Consider the following 20,847-nt stretch of genomic DNA (forward strand, 5'->3'; position numbering starts at 1 on the left):
GGATCCTTGAGTTGGATGGTTTTTGTATCAATCAACATTTGAACCTTATCCTTGAGGGCTCTGCAAACTTCGGTGGTGTGACCCTTCATCCCAGAATGGTAGGCACAGACATTGTTAGGGTCGTACCATTTTGCGCGAACATCCACAGGTAATGCAGGAATTGGGGAGACGTACCCAGCCTGTTTGAGTCTTTCATAAAGTTGTGTTATGGGTTCAGCCAAAGTGGTATAAATTTTTGTAGGTCTTCTTTCAAAGGGAGGTCTGTTTCGGTAATTTGGTGTCAGAGTGGGTGGTGGAGTTTGGAAGTGTGTTGGTTGAACATTATAGACAGGATATTAGGCATGCAAATATTGAGAGGGAGTGTTTTGGTAATATATTGGCATTGGTTGGGGAGATATAAGGGGTGGAGCTGAGGGATGTTGAGGGTATGGGGTGTGACGGTATGGGGATGGTGGTGGTTTTGTTGTCTTGTGCCTCAAAAGGGGTCTTGGTTCCATGAGCCATCATTACAGAACCTGTTTTCTTTCGATTTTCTATCATTCCACCAGATTGCAGAGCCTTGTTGATTGCTTGTAAAGCCTCCAAATTGATGATAGTCCCATTCTTTATGTCTTCTTCAATTCTTTTGCCTAGTTTGATGACTTCAGTGAAACTCTTTTCAGCCACCAGCATCATTCGGTCATAGTATTATGGTTCTTGGGCATGGATGAAGTAGTCTTTCATCTAAGATTCCTCCATAGGGGGTCTGGCCCTAGCCGCTTCAGACCTCCATCTTATGGCATATTCTCTGAAGGATTCACTCGGTTTCTTCTTCAAATTTTAATGTAAAACCAATCAGGTGCATTTTCTATATTAAAACCAAACCTATTCATGAAATCAGTTGCCATATCAACCCACTCTACCCATTTTCGTGAGTCTTGCTCAATATACCATGCTAGGGACTCCCCAGTAAGACTCCTCATAAATAACTTCATGAGTATCCTCTCGTCTCTTCCCACCCTACAAGTTTGTCATAGTACATTCGTAGGTGGGCTTTGGGATCCCCAAGGCCATTGAACATCTCAAATTTTGGAAGCTTTTATCCTTTGGGCAAATCTACATCAGGGTGCATGCACAGATGCACATAGCTCAATCCTCCTAACCTCTTGTTTTCTTAAACATGTTGTACCCTGTTGGTGAAGCTGTCTAATCTCTCAGTCATGTTTTTTATTAGAATGTCCTTTTGGTGGGACTCTAATTCATGGAGGTCATGGGTCAGAGGGGCAGTTTCCACGTATATTGGATTGAGGTTGTTGTTTCCAAGAGTATATGGGAGATTTGAGTTTGCAGTTGTTTCTGGGAAGGTTGGTTTGGTTTGTTGGTAATAGTGGTGGAATGGAACTTGGGTATTTTGGGCGTGGGGTGGTGGAAAGGTATTTGAACGAGTGGGTTCAGGTTGGGATATATTTATTGGAGGATTGTTTGGCATGGTTGTTTGGTTAGTGTGAGGAAGATTGTCTATGTTTTCTCCAAATTGGGTTCCAAGAGAGATAGACAGCTTGACCAAATCGCGCATGTGGGCTACCTCTTCTTCCAATTCTAGAGTCTTGCGCTCAAGTCTTAGGACAAAATCATTTTGAAGTTGTCCTCCCTCAGAAGCTTCTACCCTTTTATTGGTGCAATTGTCGTCAACCATTTTACCTTTATCTTTGGATCTTGCTCTTTGAGAAGAAGGATAAGGGGGTCCCTTTTGATCATGTATGTGCCAGGATAAAGGACAAATCAACCTTGAGAAATGGGAAAACAGTAGAATCAACATAAAAGAGTTAGGGGGTTAGGATGATATCATAATAACAACATGTTGTTTTGAGATAAACGCCCTAAATGCACGGGACCTCGTTGAGCCAGAGGTAAGCCTAAGCGACACATAAGTGATGCACAATAATTAATTCAAGCCGTATTTTCCAATTTGGAGTTTAGCGTTAGACAATAAAATGACTTTCAATTATTGAAATAAATTCTATTTATTACCTCAATCTAGAGATAACTAAAGAGCTAGGGATAACACATGGGGAATAAAGAAAAAAAAACTTCAATTATGTTGCTCTCCAATGTTAGGCACAATCTGTTTCCCCATTTCTGGGGTAATGTCATAATCAGTGTTGAGAAGGTTGCGACCCCATCTTCTCTCTTTTTCATTGCAAAAACCAGGAAGACCTCCTTCGCTCAAATCTCTATGCTCTGTGTCTTCTAAAAGCTATACGTAATATCCAGGTGTGCAGAAGGGTCGGTGCTCTTGAACATCGATAGTTATCACATTCTGCCATCTTCGCAATATAGTGTCCACTTGCGGTAATTCTGACCCAAAGTCATATCCATAGTGGCTCATGTGGGATCGCAGAGGTATCATTTGGATCTATCTGAATTGTAGAAGGAATCGAAGTGGTGCGTATGTTTGCACACCATTCAAACCGATAAGCTCAATGAAGTAAAGTTCATTTCCTCTTATTATGGTATGCCGTGGCTTCAACCAATAATACCTCCATTGGATTTCAACAGCTGAGCGCTCCCTTAGGTATATGAACCAGTCCTCCGTTCCCACATGAGAGATAAAATATTTTATCCTTAGGCGATGGTTGATAATTTTGTTTTCCATAATCCCTCTAACAATGTCTACTTTATTAGCTCTTTGGTAGAAATGCTCGACGACCCAAAGTTACATCAGAAAGTTGCACCCCTCAAAGTATCTTTTGCCTTTAGTGCATGCAGTCAAGGCTCTTAGAATTTCTACAAGTATCATGGGGACTAAGGTCTTCCCAACTCGAGACAACATACGAACCACGTAACACAAGCTGGTATGGATCTTTCCTCTTTCTCTAGGATAAACCAATGAGCCTAATAGGGCGACGGCGAATGCATTAAGACGATATCTTTCCCATTTTGCAGAAGAACAAGCAAATTCTCTGTGAAAGTTTTGATGAACTTCCTCATCCCCAAAGCGTGAATATAAGAACTCTAAAGAAATCCAACCTTCTTTAAGACAAAGTAGACTTGGATTATGACACATGCCCATTTTCTTCAGAAAAGATCTTGGACTTGGCTTGTGCGGAACAATCATTTCCCGCTCTTTGTATGCGAGATCTAGGAATCCTCCAACCTCTTTGATTGTTGGGGTTATCTCAAAATCCTTGAATTTGAAGACTAACCTCTCAGTGTCTCAGAATTTCAACAATGTCTTGATTAAGTGACGATCTGACTCTACGGAGATCAAAGCAGTGAGGCAGCCTAACAGTTCATTTGATTCTAACTCTCGATTTATTTGAATATCTTCCCACCAAGTCTTCAAAATAGGATTAACTTTGACCACCATTTGCGTGTTGGGAAAATGTGGGTGAGCCATGACTCTGCAAACAAAGTAACAAATGACTTCTAAACTCTATTTTGACAACGTTGGCTTGATTTAATTATTATGATCACGTTGACACATAAGTATGAAATTTGTATAAGGTTGTTGGGGCCCTTTAGACGAGAGGGTGACTACAAATTATGTGGATCGACACCAAGGGTCAAACCACCTAGGGCTTATGCAGCATGTATGACCTAACCAGGACTTCTAAGAGTTGGCTTGACACGGACTTGAAAGGGATTCTATGCGAGAGGCTCGTGGCTTCGCGGTAGTAAAACTATCTAATACGTCCACGCATATGCCGATAGTTATCAAAGCATGAGTGGAATGACAGTTATCAAAGCAATAAACAGTTAGCATTTAAATTGGAAAACGTTAACATATAGACAATTTATAAAATGATAAATAAATAAATAAATAAGCATAAATAAATAAAGGAATTTAAACATATAAAGGTATTAAAAAAATTACGCAAAACATATAAGTAAACAAATAAGGAAAAAGGGAGAATGTGAAACATGGTAATAAACAAATAAGAAAGAGGAAAAGGGGTGGAATATGGAAAAAAGCTAGTAAATAAGGTAACAAAAAGATTACTAAACATGATAAACATCTAGCAAATAATGAAATAACCAAAATAAAGTAAACCCCACATAAATAAGCATGTCACACGTAATGGTAAGAACCTAATGTCCCAAGCAGAGTCGCCATTCTGTCGGTCCTCATTTTCGCAAAAACGGGTTTTGTGTACAACCTAACAACTCTTTTGGGATTTTGAGTTTGGAGTCGACACCTAACGAATTAAGGTGCATTAGGGCACCTATCTAACATAACAAAGTCTAACTAAGGTCAACGAGCCATAGATCGGGGTAAGGGTTCAAATTATCTCGAGGGGAAGGAGTTAGGCATCCCTCGAGGTCCACAAATGTGGATCCCGACCGTATCTCATGCAATCTATGTGGGGGTTACAAGTAGCAATCAAGGTCACTTCATTATTATTTAATAATATACTTGCTAAGTGATAACAAATATAAAAAATTAAGACTATTTTATTATTTTTTATTAATTTAGATATGCAAGGCTAGGTGATAGCAATAAATAAACAATCTAATTTATTTTTTATTTATTTTAACATACGAGACTATGTTATAAACAAATCAAACAAATAGCTTATGTTATTATTTCAATTAATATTAAGCATGCTAGAAGGTGATAGAAATAATAAACACAACAAATACTAATCAATTAGATAAAGATAAGCAAGGAGACAAAAATAGACAAATAGATAAACCAATAATTTTTTTTATTTTTTTAATTTTAAGCTACCCCAAATAAAAAATTAAGATTACTTCAATTATTTATCATTTGATCATACGATCTATGTGATAAACAAAAATTGCAAATATTAAGCAATTAATATGTGCGAAAGTAAAGTTTTGAAAATTGAGCAAGTTTTGAATAGGAATTCTTATTTAAAAAAATGTTTGTTTCTTTATAGAGGTGATGCCACGATATTGTTGATCGCGCTCCTCCACCATAGAAACAATTTTGATTTGAGGTCGGTCTTAGAAAAAATAACAATAGTTTATATTTTTTAAAATGATTTAAAAGATTTAGTTTGCATATAGGCACATGAATATTTCATATAAATACACATAATTCCTTTAAAAATCATGGGTAGGTGGTACTTTTGGGGACGCGTCGATTTTAATTTAAAAATTGAAAGTAGACCTCGTAATTCCTTTGACTTTCCCACTAACGGTAAGTTAGGAGATATTGCTTATAATTTATTTTTAAAAGTAAACAGTGTCATAATCAATCCAAAGTTTTAAAGGAGTATTGAATAATGACTTTTAAAAAAATCATGTTGCAAAACTTTGTAAGAAGAAAAACTAGTAGAACATTAATGTAGTAAATTTATAAAATGAAAAGATTTTACTATGAAATATATTCAAAAGCCAAGTAATTTTTTACATGCATCAAATGATTTTATTTTATTATTATTATTATTATTTTAAGAAAACAACATATTGCATCATAAGTGTGAAATCTTCAAGAGAAAAAATAAGATTACTAATTAATAATATTAGCTAATTTAAGAGGGGGCAAAAGTATGCACAATAAATTTTAATGGAGTGGGTATGCAAAAAAAAATTATTTACAAACCTACAAACAAGATTTCTAGGTGAACATATGGAAATTAGTAAGGTTTACATTAACAATCATGGCATCGATACTTTTACAAGGTTCGCTTTCTATTGTTAAGTTCATTAGCATGCTAAAAAAAATTATTAACATATAAAAGTTAAGATCTAGGTTACTAACTTTGTTAATGTTACAAGCTCCCATTGGTTCAAACTAATTAAACAAGGCAAACAAATAATTGATTTTAAATAGACTATTTGGGTGATTCCAATATGTTGCCTATTCTAATGACATTAGTAATAGACGAAAAATTTATATCAATCACATAGTAAAAAAAACATAATAAGCAAAGAAAGCAATTAGCATGTATATATCCCCATCTCCTTATAGCCAATCTCCCAAATCTTATACAATATGTGAGAGCTTCAATGTTATACGAATATTACAAAAAAAAATAGTTAAATAAATACATAAGAAATATATTCAAATATGAATTAGACAAATGATCGCTCTTCTTTAACGTGAACTTCAAGTTTGAAACCGGTTAAGCAGATTAGGAATGGTAGCAATGAAAAACAAGTTGATCCAACCTTTACTCGAACAAAAGCAAAGTAGCAAAGTAAAACTTGAAAGTTACCGAAAACTTATTTCTTTCAAGAGTAACAAGAAAGCAATAAGAGAGTTAAGAAGTCTAGTTATTGTGTTTGGAGAGAATGAATGAGTTGATGAGAGAACTTGTTATGAAAGACGTGAGTGTGTTAAAACAATGCAAAGGGAGTCTCTTATATAGTAAAAGAGGGGAGAACAAATAAGGTAAACAAATAAGGAAAAATAGATCAATTAATATTATTTTCTTTATTTCAAAGAAGTCAAAATTAGATTTACAAATCTTATTGTCAAATATAAACAAGTAACAATAAAATTAAGTAGAGTAATATTATTTTTCTTTTAATAAAAAAGAGCCAACTTGAAGAACTAATTTGACTAATTATATATTTTTGTATTTTATTCCCAAATTAACCAAATCATTACAAAAACGGTAAAATTATGCCAAGGCTACCGCACTTAACAAAATCATTTATCAATAAAACTTATTATCATCAATGAAGGCACCAAATTGAACAATACAAAGGAAATTTATGTCTAAGATCAGTAAAAGCAAACTTTTGATGACGGTCCGTGAAAGCTTCAACGATAATCGAACTCAAAGGATGTAAACATATAATCATATGAACACATTCAATGAAATTTAACAAGATATTCCAATTGATGTCAGCTAGGATGATACTTAAACTAACAATAATGAACAAACTTCAGAAGATTAACATGCTTTAAACAAGATGCACATCAATTTTCACATAAACATACATGAAATTTCCATGAAAATTGAAATCAAACTGGAGGTAAAAGAGAAGAATAAAAATGCTAAAAAGCGAGATAATAATTTAAAGTGAATGCACCCGTACGAATCTGTTGAGATCCATCTCCGACTTCGCTGAAAATGGTTGTTGCCGCTGCTGTTCTCGCCTACTCTGTCCCTGCAAAAGAGTAAGAAGAGAACAGAGGAAAGACGGAGGGGAAGGGGAGAAGACGAAGACGAGAGGGAGAGATGGGGTTTAGGCGGGGAAGAGGAAGACGAGAGGGAGAGAGGGACGCTGCCAGCGGCTGCTGGCTGGTGTCTTCTTCGCCGGTGAGGGCTGATGCCAGCAATGGTGGTCCTCGCGATCAGCTACTATTGAGAGAGGAAGAGAGGAAGATGAGGGAGGTGGAGAGAAGGACGGGAGAAGAACGGGAGAGAGAGGAGAAGAAGAAGCGACTGGAGAGAAGGGAAGAAGGGGAGAATGACGGGAGAGGGAGAAGGGGAGGAAGAGGACGAGTTGGAGAGAGGGAAGAAGGGAGGAAGGGAGAGAGAAGAGCAGCGGTGCTGCTTGGTGTTCCCGTCTGGCTGTCTCCCTCGCCGGAAAAAATGGAGGAGCGGGAGAGCGAAGGGAGAGGGGAGGCGGCTGGAAAGGAAGAGGAGGGAGAAGAATCGGTTAAAATTTTAGGTTTTGGGGTCCTTTGGTGTTGAGAGGATAGGAGAGTTAATCACAACCGTTAGATTAGATAGAGATGGAGGGTTAGGATTCAATCTAGGATTTATTTTTTAAGATGGATGGATGAGATGAAGATGAAAAATTAAAAATCAAATTGGTTGGAGGATTGGAATGGCTAAAATTGTAATTTAATTGGCTAGAATTCAAATGAAAGAGGGGCTATGATTGTAATAAAATTTAATTGGAGTAGCTAGAATTGAAAGAAATTAGAATAGAATAGGCTAGAATTTAAATAGTTTTAAGGAAAGTGTAGAAATTACTATTTAATAAAACTACTACATATATTAAATTATTTTTATATATTGAAAATCATTTAAATTTTTAAAACATTTGAAATTCAGTAATAATTTTTAAATATTTAATAATATTTACAATAATTTTATTAAGTGAACAAACTAGAATATATAATTTTCAAGAAAAAAATTGATTAAAATTCTAAACTGTAAATAGATTTTAAAATACGTATTTAATCGAATAGTAATCCTAAAAAGGGTCAAAGGTCGGTCAAAATTGGGTGTCAACATTGGGTGTTGAGTTAATGTTGCATGTTACACCCGTAGCTTAGTAAGAGTAATCTCATTTCAAGAAGAATGTTCCTAAGGGGGAGATATTATAACATTCGCAAACTGAAATAACTGAGAAAAAGCTAAGAATATGAAATAGTCATTTTTGTAAAGAACAAAAATCTGAGAATTTCGTTCAAATAGGAAAAGTTGAGTTTTCAATCAACATAAAACAACCATGATTCATAGATCTTTGTGAGTTAGGTACTTCGAGATATGGTAGGAAAGATCTTGAAATAATTTTTTTAACGTCGACGAGTTTGCACGCTTTCGAGTTTGTATGAGTGAGAAATAGACATATAAATTTGGGATGTTCAAATGAGAAAATGTCCAAATCTGCATTTTAAAGGGTGTTTTGGTCTTTTCCATACCTTGTTATTTTAATTCATTTTTAATGAATTAATTAAGGGTAAAAAAGAATTGGTTCAGTTTGCATAATTGGAAATATATGCTAGGATTCTAGAGAAAAGAATACAAGAGAAGGAGTAGAGAAAAGCAAGATTCTTCGTCTCGTAAGAAATTGATTGCGGATTTCTTCAAGGATTTGATCCTACGAGGTATGTAAGACTTTAATAGCATTGAGTTCATTCACCCACATACCAAACATATTTATTTTAGCGTAAATTTGTCCTAAAAGAGATTGAAAGTTGATTTTCTTGATATTTATTCTTAAATTTGATATTGTTCTTGAGTTGGGCTAAAATTGAGAAGTTTCTGAGATCATTATGTCACATTATTGGGTTGGTTGAAGTTAGGTTCTTAGGTACATTTGTAGGGTATCTCTATCTAAAAAGAATTTGGGAAAAAGAACCGAGTTTGGGCAAATAGAGGCTGGAAAAAGAAGAAGAAATTTAGTTGGGCAAATCTGGGCACTGGCTTCGCGTCCCAGACCTGCTCCACAAATTTGGGGAAAATCATTTCCGTAGTGGAGCGGTCACAGACCATTCTGCCATAATTTTTGCGACCAAAATTAAGTACATCTCTTTATCGCAGACCTGCCCTCAGATAGTGAACCTTTGGTCTTTTCTCATATTTAGGTATCTAAAATCATTCCTAAATATCATGAAATCATAACTATCACAAATCACGATCCTTGAACCCGTAATTCAGTCCAACTAAAGTTAAAATTCAAGTTTAGAAGTCAAGAAGCAAGTCAAGAGAAGTTCATTAAAGTTTTTCAAAAGTCTTTCACAAACATTTTAAGTTTGTTCTTAGACTTATGTGTAAAGTTAAGAAAAGGGTAAAGAGTTAAAGTTCAATTCTCCAAAAGTTATATGGGAACTAATTATTCCCAAGAATTTGAAATGTTTTCACATTTGAACAGGAAAAGGAACATCGATCCTAATAGAGCTTTTAAGCTAAATTTTGAGTAATTATCTCAAACTAAAGAAAAAAGTTTGTTTTAAAAATCTATGAGCTAAGTATATTTTGGGAGTAGTATCGCACGATAAGGGGATGCGAGTTTAAATCAATTCAAGTCTCCATAAACAATGTAGTCATCATGGGTAGTACGATCATACTTTTTAGATGACTCCTTAAGATGATTTTAGCATAGACTAGTGGCACTTAGTTAAGGCATCCTATATGACGACAAAGTATGGGACAGTTCTAGCAACGTGAGCAAGACGTTGTATCACCACTTAGGCTTATGGTGGTGATTTTCGGTTAGAGAATCTCCCACATAAACTATTTTACTTCATTATATGAGTAAAGTTGAGTTTGTTGTTGTATTTTCTTTAACAAATTAAGTGTTTTCCACAGTTTTACAAGCTTTCTATATATTGTATGTGTTTTATTGTGTATCGAGTTAAGTTGTTCAGGTTTTGAGTTACCAAGGTAAGTATTCCTTCCAAATTCTTTTCAAGCTTAAGTTGTGTTTAGTTTTCCAACTTGCATACTCGTATATTCAATGTACTGATGCCAGCTTGCCTGTTTTGTCCTCTGATGCAGGTGCAAGTAACCAAGATCAACATCCAGCACCTCGTTGATCAGGTTGAGCACTCATAGTCTGTTGGTGAGCCTCCATGCATTTCAGAAGACTGTTCTATCATTTGCTTTATAGTTTTTCGTTGTTAGGATGATCGGGGTTCATGTCTTGTCATCTTTATTTGTTTTAGAGGCTTCATAGTTAGTATTTCAATTGTCTTTGTATTATCATTTCATATATTAAGACTTGAATTGTCATTTTGGCCAAGTTGAATGTTGACTTTTGAACATTCTAACTTATTTTATTAAACAATTGAGTAAGTACGTCCTGCTGAGGGTGTAGGCTCGGGGCGTGATAGGAAAATCATAAAATTGAGGTCTTGGAGCCCTAGATTGCTTGAGGGAGAAGACTTTAAATAGGGAATTGGAAATTGAGATAATGAGAGTGAATGAGGTGGTTAAGGGTGTTAGGAATCACTTAAACTACCCTAAATAAGCCTAAAATTATATAGTATATGTATTAAAAGAGTGGAAAAGACCCAATTAACCCTGATTAAAAATTATCAAACAGGTACAACGAGACAGTCTATGAACCATAGATCCCTTTACAACTCGTAGAAACCTATCCTTAGAAATCTATTGAAATTCCAGAGTTTTACAAATTGAACCATGAAACCTCTTTAATGACCCGCGATGTCCTCCACGACCCATACTGTCCATTCGTGGAATCCAACTATCAAAATTCATCAAGTCTGAGAAGAATGAACTACGAACCATTTCCTCTACTCGTAGGCATTAGTAAAACTTATAGTAACCTCTCATAAAATTCAATATAGTGAAAATTCCCAAACATGAAGTTTGAATTTATGAGACTAACTAAGATTCATAGTTCCTTGTACGAGCCATATTGGTTTCTTGTACTTAACATCATGAAAATTCTGAATTTTTGAAGTTTCATGACTTGTTTCTACAACCCTATCCACAACTTATAGATTAAACTCCTTGTAGTAACTGAACCAAAATTTAATATTCTTGCATTATTATGAAAGATTCAGGCTTGGAGGATTATTTTTATTTTTATTTAATTACTTGCACATTTAATTTATGTTTTTTTGTGTATTTTTGGAAGGATTGAATTAGACCATAGATTTTGATTTATAAAAAGGACAAGTAATTCAAATTAAAAAAATCATTAATAAATAACTTAAGTTGTGGGGAGGGTCAAGCATTGTCACAAAATGACTATGATAGGTGTTACAATATCACCCAAAAAATCTCTATCGTTTATATTTTTGTGTTTTAATTTTTATTTTTTTTTTGTATAGTATAGTACTTTTAGGATCACTTGTCTATATCTTAGAAGTCCATCCCATATTAATAGGTCTTTGGTTTTATAGTTGTTTTCCACATTCTAATTGAATTTAGTGTTAAAGTTTTGTGTAAGACTTATTTTTTGGCTTCTTATTCAATTTATATTTATTTGTTAAATGATTGGTAAGTAAATAATTACCTTGTCAAGCTGTGGTATTAGGATTAGTGTAATCTTGGCCCTATTTGGTTCTAGAAAAAAATGGAATTCCTACTTAAATAAGAATGTCATTATAATATTTTTGTTCCTTTTTATTTTATTGACTTTTAAAAATTGGCAAGCTAATCAATAAATGATGATTTAGGCAATCTACTAAACATCTACTCTGAAGATGAAGGCAATATATACAAGTTATGCATAATTGCACTCACCTCCTATCTAGCTTTAAAATTATGTTGTAATCCCTTTTATGGAAGTTTTATTGCAATGATACCTCTTTAGAAGATTATTGATGGAAAAAGGAGAAACAAATCCCTTAATAAATTAATATTTCTTTTTAAAATAAAAAACAATAAAATTGCCTCAAAAATTCAAAGTAATTTGACAAAAATTTATATAAGAATACCAAAACTTTACAATAATTTTGTAAGTCAATTCTATATGATGATATTGTCTTTTATGTTAGTCTATTTTTCTGCTTATTTCATATAAGAACTCTTTTATTAGAATAGTTTCCATTGAAAATATTTTTCCTTGTTTTTTTTTCTATTATTTTTTACTAGATTTAAAAGGCATGAGTAAATTAAAAAATTACTAAAATATGTAATGAGTAATGTATGATGATTTATATTAGTAACGATAAATTTGAATAATTTGTATACTTTTTCAATACTTAAATATTTTCGATAATTTTCATTTGAAAAAAAAATTAAAGAGGAGGTAACTTAATGTCATAAAACTATAAAGGAGTCTTTCATAAATTGTATATCTTGGTTCCGTCAGGGAATAAATTCTAGAATTTAGAAGTCAAATAACGGAAGAAAGTTTCTATAAATTCGAAGGTTTTTTGGGTTGGGGATGTACTCAATCTGGTTCAAGTTTCTTGTTTACATTGAGCAAGAAATTATTGTTATCTTTTTTTCATTTACTTTTGTTGTAGACATGGAATCAAAGAATTCCAATGTTGATTTAGCACTTGCAAAAGAAAAACGTGTTGAGGGTGCTAAAATCTTTTAGATGCAGAAATCACTTTTTAAGAGAGCAAACGACCTTGCTATCTTATGTGGAATCCACATAGCTATCCTAATTTTCTCAGTCGGCCGTCAACCAATTTTTTTTGGAATGCCCGATGTTGAAACGGTTGTCCAAAAATTCATGGAGGCTAACCATCCAACCGCACCTCGATTTTATATGAAGATAAAAAAGACTGAAGAAGAAAACAAGGAGAAAGGAAAATCTGTTGAAGATAAAATTGCACATCGGCAACTAGAAGATTTCGAGTCTCCTTATTTGGGAAGTCTTCTGAAGTTGTACCAAGGGCTCACAGAATTTGAAGATCTATTGAATAAGGAGATCGATGCCACACAATTAAATCAAGAGATCGAAAAACATGAAGATCCAAAAATAGTATCTAAAATGAATGTGGCTAGTTCTTCGTATTTACCAACTGATATGCTTAGTTCTTAAATAAAAGCTTTTATAAATAAGATGCCAAAAATAATTATTAAGTATGTTGTTTCTTCATTATTATATATCATAAACAATGAACTCTTAAAGTAATAATTGTTTGTTGTTGCATAACGTCCTATTAGTCGTCTTAATTAATATAGTCTTTTTGTTGGAAATGATATTTTTCATAAGTTAATTACATTATTTTATAACTCTTTGGGATGAGTGACATGGTCTCTGGGAATTAAAATTTGTTTTGGAGAAAAAATGTGAAAACTTTGTTATTGACTCATATAGCGTGGGGTAGTTATCTTGTTCGAGGAATGATTTCTTAAGTGGAGACATAATATCTTTGTAAATACATTTGATATGAATACTCTTATATTATATCTTAAATTTCGGCAAATCTTCATTCAATAACTAATACAACTCTAATGTATGACACTGGAGCTTCTCCATTTTGATGTGTTTCATTTCCTTGGTTACATCTCCGAAAATCTATAGAATATGTCATCTCTAGGGATCCCTTCCCTTAATATATTCGAAATTTGTGCTTGTCTATTTGCTAAAATTATTTAAATTTGTGTCAATGTTGCAATATTTCATGGGCGTTTTCAAACCTCTTCTATTACTTGTTGATGAATCATAAAATCGGTCTTATGATTACTTTCATATGTTGGCTTGTTGTTAGCGTCTACATGCTTTTAAAACATATTTACCTTTAACCTCAATATGTGTAGTAGAATTTGTCTTTGTTTCGTTTGCATAAGATAGTTTGCCTGGAAATACGCCATGATCAAAGTCTACACCCTAAATGTGACTGAAACTGAAGATCACAAATATCTAAGGTGAAACCATGATACTGACATATGGTAAATGAATAACTGAACATTCTATATAATGCGAATAAAATTTGAAACATAACGAAATAAAAAGATGCTTAGATATAAGAGATAATGCAAAAACTGCAAATCCATTGAAGATTGTTGAATAACTATTATTTGAATTTAAGCTTATGCTAACTAAAATGAGAAAGATATGACAGGACATAGCCTTCAATTACCTTAAAAAAAAGTATTATATAAGGTAAGAATCTAATGAATGATTACTCTATGAAGTCACCTTATGAGGAATAACCAATTGTCACTATCCGAGTTTATATCCTTATCTTGATCTCTATCGTTGTGAGTGGCACCACACTAAACTACCTGGTAGGAAAACCAAAGACTAATTCAAACCTGAAGAAAATGTGAGTCTATAAACTCACCATTGTAGTGTTGAATCTTGACAGAATTAAGGGTAAGGTGGAGAAGAAGAAGAAGAAAAAAAAGAAAAAATGTATTGAACTTGTGAGGAATCCAATCTGTTCTAACTATTACAATGAAGCTGTATATATAGCATTCTAATTCAATGACTTAACTAACTACTAACTAACTAATAACTACTCTAACTAACAATTGGAAATTCACTGTACAATTTGTAACTAACTAACATGCTAACAAGCTAGTGCTGCAGATGCTAACTAACAAAGCTAACAATGTTGCAGATTCTAACTAACAATGCTGACTAATAATGCTAACAAACTCATGATCTTAGCATATGAATTTTAACATTCCCCCTCAAGCTGAAGGGTGCAAAATGTTGAGCACACCAAGCTTGCCCAAAAGATATGAATGTTGAGTTCGACTCAACCCCTTTGTTAGCAAATCTGCTAGTTGTTGTTGAGTATGAACATGAACTGTGTTAATAGCCTTGGCTTTGATTTTGTCTCTAATGAAGTGACAATCAATTTCAATGTGTTTTGTCCTCTCGTGAAAACTGGATTTGCTGCAAGTTGTATTGCAGATTTACTATCACTAAATACAAGAATTGACATGTGGATTTTCACACCTAGATCAGTAAATAACCCCAACAGCCAAGTAACTTCAGATACAGCTGATGCCCACTGTCTAGATGCCTGTTTAAGGACATATAGAGACTTAAGTAACTAGCACACTTTGTTTTCTCCTGGTTTTCTAAACCCTTCAGGCATCTCCATGTAGACTTCTTCCTCAAGATCACCTTGAAGAAAGGCATTATAAACATCCATTTGATACATAGGCCACCCTTTTGAGACAGCTAAGGCTATCACACATTTAACTGTCACCATTTTTGCAACTGGTGAAAAAGTATCATGATAGTCTAGCCCTTCCTGTTGACTATATCCCTTAGCTACCAATCTAGCTTTGAACCTTTCAACTTGACCATCTGCTTTGTATTTTATTTTGTAAATCCATTTAGAGCCCACAGTATGCATTCCTTTAGGTAGATCAACTACTGACCATGTATTATTCTCTTCTAGAGCCTTTATCTCCTGTTGCATAGCCTGAATCTATCTATCATCTTTGGCAGCTTAATGAAAAAATTTAGGTTCAATCCACTTAGAGAATTTGCTTATAAATGCTATGTAACCAGATGTAACTCTGTCATAGCTAAGATAATTGGCTATTGGATTCCTAGTGCTGCTTTGTTTTCCCTTTGTATAATCCTTCATCCTAATTGGTTCCTTTATCCTCCTTGAAGTTCTTCTAATACTTGTAGTAGGCACTTCAACAATCTCAGTAGCAATAGGAACACTAATTGTACTGTCATCATAAAGAGCTCCTGAGTCTGCATTACCATTAGCATTTTCAGCATTATCATCATGAGCTTCTGTTTCTTTGGCAACCTCAAGATCACAATTTGTTAAAGAATTATCAATGATATCTAATGGAGAACCACATATATCTGTTGATGCTTGTGCATATACTTCCTTTGTTGAGAAAGGAAAGATATTTTCATGAAACACTACATCTCTGCTCACCAGAAACCTTTTGGACCTTATATCCAACAACACATAACCCTTTTGTAACTCTGAATATCCTGAAATATAGTAGGAACAGCTCTTTCTGCAAATTTATCACCCTTAGGCATCACTGTAGCATAACATAAACATCCTATAACTTTTAGATGATCAAGTGTTGGAGTTTTGGAGTAAAGAAGTTCATAAGGACTTTTGTTTGAGATACTTGAAGAAGGTAATCTGTTCATCAAATATACAACAGCTTTTACACAATATCCCCAATATCTGATAGGCAATTTTGACTGAAATCTGATGGCTCTAGCTATGTTAAGAACCTGTCTATGCTTCCTTTCCACTACACCATTTTTGTTGAGGTGTGTATGAACAACTGCTTTGCTGAAGTATTCCTAGTTCATGGAACAATTTTATACATTGAGAGTTAAAGAACTCAGTACCAATATCTGATCTCACAACTTTAACATGTGCACCAAACTAAGTCTTGATCATAGAGAGGAACAACTTTATGGCTACAACAGTTTCAGACTTCAATTGCAACAAGTAAATCCAAACAAATCTACTATAATCATCAACTAAAGTTAGAAAGTAATGATTCTTGTCCAAAGTAGGAATTTTATATGGTCCCCATAAATTCATATGAACCAAATCAAAACTAGTAGAGGCTCTAGAGTTACTACTAGGAAATACTTGTCTTGTTTGTTTAGCTAATGGACAAACAAGACAACTAGTAAATGTATTATCTTTATTGTTAGAAATAAATTTTAGATGCTTCATGATTATATGAGAAGGATGTCCAAGTCTTTGATGCCAAAGTTGAGTATCTTGATTTGATGTACCTGCAGCCACCATTACTTGTTGCTTACATTTGTCTATTTTATTCAATGTTGAGCCACTCTTGAACATGTATAAACCTCTCTGCTCCTTACCAATCCCCCTCACCCTGCCATTGAAGAGGTCCTGCAAAACACAGAAGTCAGGATAAAATGACACAAAACAAGACAGTTCCCTTGTTATTTTCGACACTGACAACAGATTGAATTTAAATCTGGTACATGCAGTACATTTTTCACAACCTCATCTTCAAATATAGCTGATTCACCAATAAGATTCACATCTACTCTATCCCCTGTGGGTAAATGTACCTGGTTCTTCTGTGATTTATTCTGCCATCTTCGCAATATAGTGTTCACTTGCGGTAATTCTGACCCAAAGTCATATCCATAGTGGCTCATGTGGGATCGCAGAGGTATCATTTGAATCTGTCCAAATTGTAGAAGGACTCGAAGTGGTGCGTATGTTTGTACACCATTCAAACCGATAAGCTCAATGAAGTAAAGTTCATTTCCTCTTATGATGGCATGTCGTGGCTTCAACCAATAATACCTCCATTGGTTTTCAACAGCTGAGCGCTCCCTTAGGTATGTGAACCAGTCCTCCGTTCCCACAGGAGAGATAAAATATTTCATCCTTAGGCGCTGGTTGATAATTTTGTTTCCCATAGTTCCTCTAACAATGTTTACTTTATTAGCTCTTTGGTAGAAATGTTCGACGGCCCAAAGTTGCCTTTGGTGCATGCAATCGAGGCTCTTAGAATTTCTGCAAGTATAATGGGGACTAAGGTCTTCCCAACTCGAGCCAACATATGAACCACGTAAAACAAGCCGGTATGGATCTTTCCTCTTTCTCTAGGAAAAACCAATGAGCCTAATAGGGCGACGGCGAATGCATTAAGACGATATCTTTCCCATTTTGCAGAAGAGCAAGCAAATTCTTTGTGAAAGTTTTGATGAACTTCCTCATCCCCAAAGCGTGAATATAAGAACTCTAAATAAATCCAACCTTCTTTAAGACAAAGTAGACTTGGATTATGACACATGCCCATTTGCTTCAGAAAAGATCTTGGACTTGGCTTGTGTGGAACAATCATTTCCCGCTCTTTGTATGCGAGACGTAAGAATCCTCCAACCTCTTCAATTGTTGGGGTTAGCTCAAAATCCGTGAATTTGAAGACTAACCTCTCAGTGTCACAGAATTTCAACAATGCCTTTATTAAGTGACGATCTGACTCTACGGAAATCAAAGCAGTGAGGCCGCCTAACAGTTCATTTGCTTCTAACTCTCAATTTATTTGAATATCTTCCTACCAAGTCTTCAAAATGGGATTAACTTTGACCACCATTTGCGTGTTGGGAAAATGAGGGTGAGCCATGACTCTGCAAACAAAGTAACAAACGACTTCTAAACTCCATTTTGACAACGTTGGCTTGATTTAATTATTATGATCACGTTGACGCATAAATATGCAATTTGTATAAGGGTGTTGGGGCCCTTTAGACGAGAGGGTAACTACTAATTATGTGGATTGATACCAAGGGTCAAACCACCTAGGGCTTATGCAGCATGTATGACCTAACCAGGACTTCCAAGAGTTGTCTTGATACGGACTTGAAAGGATGCGAGAGGCTCGTGGCTTCGCGATAGTAAAACTATCAGTTACGTCCACGCATATGCCGACTCTCTATAATGGGTATTTGAATAGAATTGAAGTAGTTGTGAGAGGTGCAAAGCCACAACATCATGAGAACAAGATAAAAAAAGAAGAGGGTCCCAATTGGGGGAAGTATGAGCGGAATGACAGTTATCAAAGCAATAAACAGTTACCATTTAAATTGGAAAACGTTAACGTATAGATAGTTTATAAAATGATAAATAAATAAATAAGCATAAATAAATAAAGAAATTTAAACATATAAAGGTATTAAAAAAATCACGCAAATAAGAAAAGAGGGTATGGAATTAAACATATAAATAAACAAATAAGGGAAAAGGGAGAATGTGAAACATGGTAATAAACAAATAAGGAAGAGGGAAAGGGGTGGAATATGGAAAGAAGACAGTAAATAAGGTAACAAAACGATTACTAAACATGATAAACATCTAGCAAATAATGAAATAACCAAAATAAAGTAAACCCCACATAAATAAGCATGTCACACGTAATAGTAAGAACCTAATGTCCCCAGCAGAGTCGCCATTCTGTCGGTCCTCATTTTCGTAAAAATGGGTTTTGTGTATGACCTTACAACTCTTTTGGGATTTTTAGTTTGGAGTAGCCACCTAACGAATTAAGGCGCGTTAGGGAACCTATCTAACCTAACAAAGTCTAGCTAAGGTCAACGAGCCAGAGATCGGGGTAACGGTTCAAATTACCTCGAGGGGAAGGTGTTAGGCATCCCTCGAGGTCCACAAATGTGGGTCCCGGCCGTATCTCATGCAATCTATGTGGGGGTTACAAGTAGCAATCAAGGTCACTTCATTATTATTTAATAATATACTTGCTAAGTGATAACAAATATAAAACAATTAAGACTATTTTATTATTTTTTATTAATTTAGATATGCAAGGCTAGATGATAGCAATAAATAAACAATCAAATTTATTTTTTATTTATTTTAACATACGAGACTATGTTATAAACAAATCGAACAAATAACTTATGTTATCATTTCAAATAATATTAAGCATGCTAGAAGGTGATAGAAATAATAAACACAACAAATACTAATCAATTAGATAAAGATAAGCGAGGAGAAAAAAATAGACAAATAGATAAGCCAATAACATTTTTTATTTTTTTTATTTTGAGCTACCCCAAATAAAAAATTAAGATTACTTCAATTATTTATCATTTGAGCATACGATCTATGTGATAAACAAAAATTGCAAATATTAAGCAATTAATATGTGCGAAAGTAAAGTTTTGAAAATTGAGCAAGTTTTGAATAGGAATTCTTATTTTAAAAAATGTTTGTTTCTTTATAGGGGTGATGCCATTATATTGTTGATCGCGCTCCTCCACCATAGAAACAATTTTGATTTGAGGTCGGTCTTAGAAAAAATAACAATAGTTTATATTTTTTAAAATGATTTAAAAGATTTAGTTTGCATATAGGCACATGATTATTTTCATATAAATACACATAATTCCTTTAAAAATCATGGGCAGGTGGTACTTTCGGGGACGCGTCGGTTTTAATTTAAAAATTGAAATTAGACCTCGTAATTCCTTTGACTTTCCACTAACGTTAAGTTAGGAGATAGTGCTTATGATTTATTTTTCAAAGTAAACAGTGTAATAATCAATCCAAAGTTTTAAAGGAGTATTGAATAATGACTTTTTAAAAAATCATGTTGCAAAACTTTGTAAGAAGAAAAACTAGTAGAACATTAATGTAGTAAATTTATAAAATGAAAAGATTTTACTATGAAATATATTCAAAAGCCAAGTAATTTGTTACATGCATCAAATGATTTTATTTTATTATTATTATTATTTTAAGAAAACAACATATTGCATCATAAGTATGAAATCTTCAAGAGGAAAAATAAGATTACTAATTAATAATATTAGTTAATTTAAGAGGGGGCAAAAATATGCACAATAAATTTTATTGGAGTAGTATTTAAAGGGAAAATATCCAAGTACCCCCTCAACCTATGCCCGAAATCTCAGAGACACACTTATACTATACTAAGGTCCTATTACCCCCCTGAACTTATTTTATATGTAATTTTCTACCCCTTTTTAGCCTACGTGGCACTAGTTCAAAAAAAAAGTCAACTATCGTTGGGCCCACAAGATAGTGCCACGTAAGCTAAAAAGGGATAAAAAATTATTAATAAAATAAGTTCAGGGGGGTAATAGGACCTTAGTATAGTATAAGTGTGTCTCTGAGATTTCGGGGATAGGTTGAGGGGGTACTTGGGCATTATCCCGTATTTAAAAAAAATTATTTACAAACCTATAAACATGATTTCTAGGTGAACATATGGAAATTAGTAAGGTATACATTAACAATCATGACATCGATACTTTTACAAGGTTCGCTTTCTATTGTTAAGTTCATTAGCATGCTAA

General features: G+C 34.0%; 1 protein-coding gene across 1 annotated transcript; it reads left to right on the forward strand.

Moving 5' to 3' along the window:
* Positions 1 to 7,139: 7,139 nt before the first annotated feature.
* On the forward strand, positions 7,140 to 10,193 carry LOC138339146 (uncharacterized). The gene is made up of 2 exons (XM_069290467.1): positions 7,140 to 7,562; positions 10,137 to 10,193. Exons 1-2 carry the CDS (start codon positions 7,140 to 7,142, stop codon positions 10,191 to 10,193), a joined length of 480 nt encoding a protein of 159 aa, XP_069146568.1.
* Positions 10,194 to 20,847: the final 10,654 nt, after the last annotated feature.

Source organism: Solanum lycopersicum, chromosome 10, assembly GCF_036512215.1.
Source record: "Solanum lycopersicum chromosome 10, SLM_r2.1".
Classification (NCBI taxonomy): domain Eukaryota; kingdom Viridiplantae; phylum Streptophyta; class Magnoliopsida; order Solanales; family Solanaceae; genus Solanum; species Solanum lycopersicum.